Source organism: Bison bison, unplaced genomic scaffold, assembly GCF_000754665.1.
Source record: "Bison bison bison isolate TAMUID 2011002044 unplaced genomic scaffold, Bison_UMD1.0 scf7180017864334, whole genome shotgun sequence".
NCBI lineage: Eukaryota > Metazoa > Chordata > Mammalia > Artiodactyla > Bovidae > Bison > Bison bison.
This window is the reverse complement of record NW_011494906.1, coordinates 35312-44848: the sequence shown is the minus strand read 5'-3', so window position 1 is coordinate 44848 and position 9537 is coordinate 35312. Positions and strand designations below refer to the sequence as shown.

The following is a 9537-nucleotide window of genomic DNA, read 5'->3' as shown; positions in this document are numbered from 1 at the left end:
GCCTCAGACCTCATGGAGCGTGGGTGTGGATGGTCTTATCCCTGACCTGCCTGCTGCTGAGGCCTCTGGAGAGGGCTTAGTGAAGGAGGTACGACCATTCCTGGTTGGACCTTTGAGATTTTCTGCTATCACTCACTGGGCTTGGCAAATGCTCAAAGTGACCATTTTCCTGAAAAGAGCTTTCATGCGTTCCTCAGAAGCACCCTGATGGGGCCAATTTGTCCTTCAGTCCACAGAACAAGTCTTCTCCTCCATCTAGTTGCCAGTGTTTCCTTGATCAGCTCTGCTTGTATAGGGACCATCTGTCTGTAGAATCCTGGACAGAACTTATTAATGGCCCCTTGCCAGCTCCCTCCTGCTTGGACCATATCTGGCCTAGGATAAGCTTGTGCCTTTTTATGCCCCAGTGTTGATAAAGAATAATTTTCACCCAGTGTAGTTTTTCTTTTTCTTTTTTAGTTCAGCCCTATTGATGTAACATGTCATGCCAGCTCTCAAGCTCCCCAAACCCAAGAGACACAGGCCAAACATAAAAGAGTGGGTATCTTAGAGCCCCTTCTCTCACATGGGGCAGAATGTGATGTGGACACATAGATATAAACCTCCAAACTAGCTATGTAGGAAAAGAGGAATGAGGAAAACTAAACACAAGAAAGCAAGTCAGAATGGCTGTGATCCAAAAATCTACAAGCAATAAATGCTGGAGAGGGTGTGGAGAAAAGGGAACCCTCTTATACTGTTGGTGGGAATGCAAACTAGTACAGCCACTATGGAGAACAGTGTTGACATTCCTTAAAAAACTGGAAATAGAACTGCCTTATGATCCAGCAATCCCACTGCTGGGCATACACACTGAGGAAACCAGAATTGAAAGAGACACGTGTACCCCAATGTTCATCGCAGCACTGTTTATAATAGCCAGGACATGGAAGCAACCTAGATGTCCATCAGCAGATGAATGGATAAGAAAGCTGTGGTACATATACACAATGGAGTATTACTCAGCCATTAAAAAGAATACATTTGAATCAGTTCTGATGAGGTGGATGAAACTGGAGCCTATTATACAGAGTGAAGTAAGCCAGAAAGAAAATCACCAATACAGTATACTAACGCATATATATGGAATTTAGAAAGATGGTAACAATAACCCTGTGTACGAGACAGCAAAAGAGACACTGATGTATAGATCAGTCTTATGGACTCTGTTGGAGAGGGAGAGGGTGGGAAGATTTGGGATAATGGCATTTAAACATGTATAATATCATGTATGAAATGAGTTGCCAGTCCAGGTTCGATGCACGATACTGGATGCTTGGGGCTTATGCACTAGGACGACCCAGAGGGATGGTATGGGGAGGGAGGAGGGAGGAGGGTTCAGGATGGGGAGCACATGTAGACCTGTGGAGGATTCATTTTGATGTTTGGCAAAACTAATACAATATTGTAAAGTTTAAAAATAAAATAAAATAAAATTAAAAAAGAAAGCAAATCAAAACACCCAGTTCAATTTAAAAATAAATAAAACACAAAAACTGTGGTGGGTAGAAATAACCAGATAAGATGGAAGAACCAATTCCAAATGTATTAGTCATGACCATAAACAGAAATGGATTAAACTTGACAAACTTGCAAAGTAAAAGCAAACATTACACTGGATTAGAAAACTAATGCAGGGAACACTGTTTACAGCAGATAAAATGAAATATAAGAAGGCAAATTAAAATGATGGACATTTTACATGGCAACTCATCTGATGTCTTTAAAATGTTAATCTTATCAAGAAGAAAAATTGAGGGTGTGTATAAATTGTCCTACACTGAAAAACATGTTGGAGGCAAAACAATTAAATATGAAAAATGATGATAAAACAATCTGGAATAACTGGGGAAATTTAAATATGGAATGAGTATTTTAAAGTATTAAAAATTATGAATTTTATTAAATGTGATAGGCATGAAATTTTATGTAAAGCACATGATCCAGTTTAAAAATAGATGCAGATAAAGCAAATTATGACAAAAAATAAATTTTTAATCCATGCACTGGATATATGAATAGTCATTGTACTAGTCTTTCTAGTATTTTGTGTATATTAAAATTTTCACATAAAACATCTTAAAATTTTCGAAATTTGTACTTGAAAATTTATATAAAACTTTCAAAATGGCTTCAATAAATTATATAATTATTTTTAATTACAAGATACGCTAGGCCAGTACTAACTAAAAATTGGTTGATTAGTAATACTAATTAGCTAAAAGCTTGTATAGCACTTTCATATCTTATATATCAGCTTTAAAGCAAAAATGATTACTAGACAGAAAGAGGATAAAAAGTGTGGCATAATAAGAACTACACTTGGTCCTTGTCCTTGGTTCTGGGCCAGAGCTCCTAAAACCCTCAGAATTTCCTGAGTGATAGGCTTGTCTTTTGCTATTTCTAAGGAACCCCTTTGATCAACCTGAGTTTGTGCTAACGGGGTGACTTAGACCCTAAGATAGCCTTACGATGGGGCTGGTCATCGGAAAGACCCGGTGATTAGAGGGTTGGACATTTCAGGCTACAAATCTCTAAGAAGGGAACGTGGGAGTGGGTGCTGAAGATTAAGCTCTATAAAAACTGTTCAGCGAGGAGACTTGAACTTCCTGGTGGTGAACATACCAAGGTATCTGGAGAGTGGCTGCCTGAAGAGGACAGGGAAGCTGCTTGCCTCCTCTGCCCCCACGCCTTTTTCTATGCATCTTTCCACTTAGTGGTTCCTGAGTTGTATCCATTACAATAAATCACTAAACATAATTAAAGTGCTTTCCTGAGTTCTGTGAGCTTCTCTAGTAAATTATTGAACCATCGGAGGGGTTGTGGGAACCTGTGATTTTTAATCCATTGTCAGAAATACATGTGGCCTGGGACTTGCAAGTGGTGAACAGCATCTGAAGGTGAAGGAGGGCAGTTAGGGTGCTGAGTACTGACACTGTGAGGTCTGTGGTTAGTGTCAAAATCGAACTGACTTGTTGAGCAACCAGTTGGTGTCTGGAATTCAGAGAATTAGTGGCTGGTGTTAAAAAATACTCCACAACAAATCTGATAAAAGTTGCAACTCGGTAGGAAAGTACGATAATTCTAAAATTGTTTGCATCTCATAAAAGTCCTCAAATAGGTATTGAAATGTTAGCCTGTTGCAAGGGGAAAATAACATATTCACCATGACAGTGGGAGATCTACAGACACCTCTCTCAGGAACTGATAAATTAAGGGTACACAAAAATCAGTAAAGATAAAGGAGCTTTGAAGAAGTTACCTACACGCTGGTTTAATGAACATATACAGTACAATTGTGCAATACAGATTCTTTTTGACCACACACAAAGGAATGCTTATGAAACTGACCATGTCCTTGACCTTGAAGCAAGTCTGAACAAATTTCAAGGGACCGGTAAGACAAAGATCATTTTTTCTAACCCTAAGGCAATTAAGTTAGATATCAATAACAAAGAGATAGCTAGAAAAATCCTATACTTTAAGACATTTCAGAACACATTGTTCGATAAATTATGAGTCAGAGAAGGAAACACGATGGAAACTAGACAATATTTAGAACTAGATGATAACAAAAATATTAAGATATCAGTACTTGGGTTATTGCACTAAGGAGATACCTAGAAAGGAATTTATACCATGAATTCTAACATTAAGAAAGAAAAAGGTGCAAATTAATGAGTTAATCAATGCAAAGAAATAGAGGGAAACAATAGAACAGGAAAGACTAGAGATCTCTTCAAGAAAATTAGAGATACCAAGGAAACATTTCATGCAAAGATGAGCTCAATAAAGGACAGAAATGGTATGGACCTAACAGAAGCAGAAGATATTAAGAAGAGGTGGCAAGAATACACAGAAGAACTGTACAAAAAAGATCTTCACAATCCAGATAATCACGATGGTGTGATCATTGACCTAGAGCCAGACATCCTGAAATGTGAAGTCAAGTGGGCCTTAGGAAGCATCACTATGAACAAAGCTAGTAGAGGTGAAAGATTCCAGTTGAGCTATTTCAAATCCTGAAAGATGATGCTGTGAAAGTGCTGCACTCAATATGCCAGCAAATTTGGAAAACTCAGCAGTGGCCACAGGACTGGAAAAGGTCAGTTTTCATTCCAATCCCAAAGAAAGGCAATGCCAAAGAATGCTCAAACTACTGCACAATTGCACTCATGTCACATTCTAGTAAAGTAATGCTCAAACTTCTCCAAGCCAGGCTTCAGCAATATGTGAACCGTGAACTTCCAGATGTTCAAGTTGAAAGTTAGAGAAGGCAGAGGAACCAGAGATCAAATTGCCAATATCCGTTGGATCATAGAAAAAGCAAGAGAATAACAGAAAAATATCTATTTCTGCTTTACTGACTATGTCAAAGCCTTTGACTGTGTGGATCACAATAAACTGTGGAAAATTCTGAAAGAGATGGGAATACCAGACCACCTGACCTGCCTCTTGAGAAATCTGTATGCAGGTCAGGAAGCAACAGTTAGAACTGGATACAGAACAACAGACTTGTTCCAAATAGGAAAAGGAGTACGTCAAGGCTGTATACTGTCACCCTGCTTATTTAACTTATTTTCAGAGTACATCATGAGAAATGCTGGACTGGAGGAAGTATAAGCTGGAATCAAGATTGCCGGGAGAAACATCAATAACCTCAGATATGCAGATGACACCACCCTTATGGCAGAAAGTGAAGAACTAAAGAGCCTCTTGATGAAAGTGAAAGAAGAGAGTGAAAAAGTTGGCTTAAAGCTCAACATTCAGAAAACTAAGATCATGGCATCCAGTCCCATCACTTCATGGGAAATAGATGGGGAAACAGTGGAAACAGTGGCTGACTGTATCTTTCTGGGCTGCAAAATCACTGCAGATGATGACTGCAGCCATGAAATTAAAAGACACTTACTCCTTGGAAGGAAAGTTATGACCAACCTAGACAGCATATTAAAAAGCAGAGACATTACTTTGTCAACAACAGTCCGTCTAGTCAAGGCTATGGTTTTTCCAGTGGTCATGTATGGATGTGAGAGTTGGATTATAAAGAAAACTGAGCACTGAAGAATTGATGCTTTTGAACTGTGGTGTTGGAGAAGACTCTTGCGAGTCCCTTGGACTGCAAGGAGATCAAACCAGTCAATCCTAAAGGAAATCAGTCCTGGGTGTTCTTTGGAAGAACTGATGCTGAAGCTGCTGAAGCTGAAACTCCAATACTTTGTCCACCTGATGCAAAGAGCTGACTCATTGGAAAAGACTCTGATGCTGGGAGGGATTGGGGGCAGGAGGAGAAGGGGATGACAGGATGAAATGGCTGGATGGCATCACTGACTCGATGGACATGGGTTTGGGTGGACTCTGGGAGTTGGTGATGCACAAGGAGGCCTGGCGTGCTGTGGTTCATGGGGTGGCAAAGAGTTGGACACGACTGAGTGACTGAACTGAATGAATTAATCATCCAATTTAAGAAGATATTAACAGAAAGAATCATATAGATGGCCAATGAAGTAAAGGGAGGTGAAAGTCGTTCAGTCATGTCCAACTCTTTGAGACCCTATGGACTACACAGTCCAAAGAATTCTGCAGGCCAGAATACTGGAGTGGATAGCTTTTCCCTTCTCCAGGGGATCTTCCCAACCCAGGGATCTAACCCAGGTCTCCCTCATTGCAGGCAGATTCTTTACCAGCTGAGCCACAAGGGAAGCCCACATGGCCAATAGGTAAATGAAGAAATGTTTAACAGCAATAATCATCATGGAAATGCAAATCAAATCGACAACGAGATAACAGTTCATGGCTATTAACATAAAGGCAAGAAATAACAAATGTTGGTGAGAATGTGGAGAAAAGACAAACCCTGTCCCCTGTTGGTGGGAATGTATATTGGTGGAACCACTATTGAAAACAGTAAGAAGGTTCTTCAAAAAATTAAAAATAGAACTACCATATGATCCAGCAATCCCCCTTCCAGGTATTTATCCAAAGAAAAGAAAAAATTAATTTGAAAATATATGTGCACTCCCATGTTTGTCACAGCATTATTCACAACATCCAAGATACGGAAACAACCCAAGTATCCATCAATCAATAAATGGATGAAGAAATTGTGGTATACAAAATGTTTTTGGTGGTTAAAAAAATGTTTTTTTAATTTTAAAAAGGTGTTGATTCACTGCAAACTAAAAAATGAAAAAAATTGTGGTATATATATATGGAACAGGACAGTATTCAGTCATAAGAAAGAATGAAATCTTGCCATTTCTAACAGTATAAATTGACCTTGAGGGCATTATGCTAAGTGAAATAAGTCAGGTAAATGCAAATACTGTATGACCTTACTTATATACTGGATCTTTAAGAAGACTCATGCTTATTGACACAAAGAACAGATGGTGGTTGGCAGAGGTGGGGCTTGGGGGTGGGCAAAATGGATGAAAGAGATCAAAAGGTACAAACTTACAGTTATATATAAATAAATTATGAGGATGTAATGTTCCACATGGTAACTATAGCTAAAATACTGCATTGCATATTTGAAAGTTTCTAGGAGTAGATCTTAAAAGTGCTCATCAAAAGAAAAAGAAAAGTTTATAACTATATATGATGACAGATGTTAACCAGATTTGTTGTAGCAATGATTTGCAATATATCCAAATATCAAGTCATTATGTTGTGCTCCTGAAACTAAGATAAAATAAGACAATGTTGTATGTTATTTATACCTTTAAAAGACTGAAAAAAAAAAAGAAGCTAGAAAGAAGCAGAAGGGAAAAAATAGGAAGAAAGTAAAAAGATATGAACCAAGAGAAATGAATCAAAATAAGCAACAAAAGAGAATGCACAAGTTAATGTTTTAGAAAATGGAGATATAACTACAGATGCTAAGATCAAACAACAAGAAATCAATAAATAACTTGAAGACAATAAATTAGTAAATTTGGATGTAATTAATATATTCTAATGAAAACATGTAATCAAAATTGAATCCAGGATGAATCAAAAAACTCTAAGCAGCACTATTACCATTAAAGGAATTAAAAACAAACTCTGTTGGTGGTGATTTCCTTGTTGGTCTGCAGCTCTGGCTCAGAGGGGCACAGGTACAAGCTGAGACCTGAGGGTCCAGGTTGGGTGGGGAGAATTCCTATGGGCAGTCCTGAGAAGGCAGGAATGGTGGGCTCGGGGAGCCCAGCCCCACCTCCTCGGTCACTGTCTGTATCAGTGGGACCAGGAGCGTGGTTCACAACGTTGGGCCTGGGTGGGCTGTCAGAAGGCGTCCTTGTCCCCGCTCATCTGCCATCGCAGCAGCCCCTCTGCTCTCCCTCCATCCCTTTATCCTCCTCCACGTGGTCCTTCTCCCTTCTGGCTCAAAAATATCCACATTCCCTGAGTGCTCACCACAGCCTGCAGTGTGAGAAAGGCTTTTATTTAGCTTTTGAAACAACCCTGTGATGTACGAATGTGTGCGTGCACGCTCAGTTGCTCAGTCGTGATATCTCTTTGCAACCTGAGGGATTGTAGCCCACCAGACTCCTCTGTACATGGGATTCTCCAGGCAAGAATACTGGAATGGGTATACATTTCCTCCTCCAAGGGATCTTCCCAACCCAGGGATTGCACCCACGTCTCTTGTGTCTCCTGCATTGCAGGCAGATTCTTTACCGCCGAGCCATCAGGGAAGCTGAAGAATTGGTGCTTTTGAACTGTGGTGTTGGAGAAGACTCTTGAGAGTCCGTTGAACTGCAAGGAGCTCAAACCAGTCAATCCTAAAGGAAATCAGTCCTGAATATTCAATGGAAGGACTGATGTTGAAGCTGAAACTCCAATACTTTGGCCACCTGATGTAAAAATCTGACTCACTGGAAAAGACCCTGATGCTGGGAAAGATTGAAGGCGAGAGGAGAGGGGGACGACAGAGGATGAGATGGTTGCATGGCATCACCGACACGATGGACGTGAGTTTGAGTAGGCTCCAGGGAAGCCTGGGGTGCTGCAATCCATGGGGTCACAGAGTCAGACACAACTGAGCGACTGAACTGAACTGATGGACGTTACTATACCGGTTTGTTTGCATGCATGAACGTATTTTTTCATTTCTTTTGGGTAAACACAAGTAGGGTTGTGGACTTACCGGTAAGTGAATAGTTAATCTTAAGAAACTGCCTACTCACCCCCTCAAAAAAAGAAAACAAAATGCTATTGTTCAAGTTCCCCTCAGCAACCTAGGAGAGGGCGCCCTCTACTGGGGAAAGGAAGAAGCCCATCGCGGAGATGCGGAGTCTGGGAGACAGAAAAAGGAAAATAAACCCAGGAGAGACTCGAGGTTGGGGGATTCTCGGGGGTAGAGACAGAGGAGACAACGTGCTTTTCTCATGGGAAAGAATCAGTTCTTGACGACGTATACCCATGCCTATATTAACCTTGTTACCTCCACCTTCCCCTTCTCGTCGGGATCGGCAACCCTGGCAAGACTTAAGCGCTGTCCCTCCTGGTACTGACTCAGCAGAGTCTCTTTCTCTACCTCCATCCCTGCTCCTATAGCTGGAGCGAGCTGGGGCAGGGACTTTTTTTAAATGGAGTTTTGAAAGAAAATAAAACAGGTGAGCTAAAGGGGAAACACACACGAGTGCATTTAGAAGTTGGTCATTCGATAACTCGGCTGTTCAGAGACGGACATTTGTCCGCCGCCTTCCTGTGAGCTCCGCTGTGTCCTGAGTGTCCAGCGGCCCCTCCCTGACAGTTCCAGGCGCATCACCAGGCGGTCATTCCAACTTTCCAACAGGCATATGCATATCCTGCCACCGCAGCTGAGCCTTTAATGTCAACAGGATATTCTCAAGAGGACTTTAGAAGTATATGTAAATGTCTGCTTTTCACACTTGCTCTTCACATTGTGTGCAGTCAGACAATAGTTACTTAAGAAACATGCGGAATGCAGAAATGACTGCAGGGCAGCAGGAAGTATGCTGCACTTTTTCTGCAATTTAAGTTGGATATTTCTTTTCATGCCTGAAACAATTTGTAAAGCTTTTTTGTACTAGAAAATGCAGGCATGTTTCACCAAAGTAGACGTACTGTGATTTGAAATCCAATAAATGAAGGCAACGCATGGCCTTCCAATAAAAATATATTTGAAGACTGAAAAAAACTGGGTGAGGCAAGCAGCCAGCCTTTAGAGGTGAATCAGAGAATTTAAAGTTGGGAGAATGTGGACAACACCAGGTCCAGTGCTTTCCATTGACATGTGATAAAAGCAGGTGAGGGCTTCCCTGGTGCTGATTGGTAAAGAATTTGCCTACCAATGCAGGAGACATGGGTTCAATCCCTGGTCTGGGTAGATCCCACATGCTGTGGAGCAAATAAGCCCGGGCACCACAACTACTGAGTCTGTGCTATAAAGCCCAGGAGCTGCAGCTACTCGCCCGCGTCCTGCAACCAAAAAAAGCCACCACGATGAGAACCGTGTGCACCACAACTAGAGAGTAATCCCCACTTTCC

General features: G+C 40.9%; 2 protein-coding genes across 2 annotated transcripts in view; one reads left to right on the top strand and one right to left on the bottom strand.

Moving 5' to 3' along the window:
- The window catches only part of LOC104998649 (HRAS-like suppressor 3), a 22424-nt gene extending 21694 nt beyond the window's left edge, over nucleotides 1-730 (top strand). The window contains exon 5 of the mRNA XM_010853941.1: nucleotides 460-730. Within this exon, the coding sequence (XP_010852243.1) occupies nucleotides 460-473 (14 nt within the window). The 3' untranslated portion in view covers nucleotides 474-730. The remainder of the gene's footprint in view (nucleotides 1-459) is intronic.
- The window catches only part of LOC104998717 (HRAS-like suppressor 3), a 50860-nt gene that overhangs the window by 35264 nt on the left and 6059 nt on the right, over nucleotides 1-9537 (bottom strand). The gene's annotated exons all lie outside the window — the stretch shown is intronic.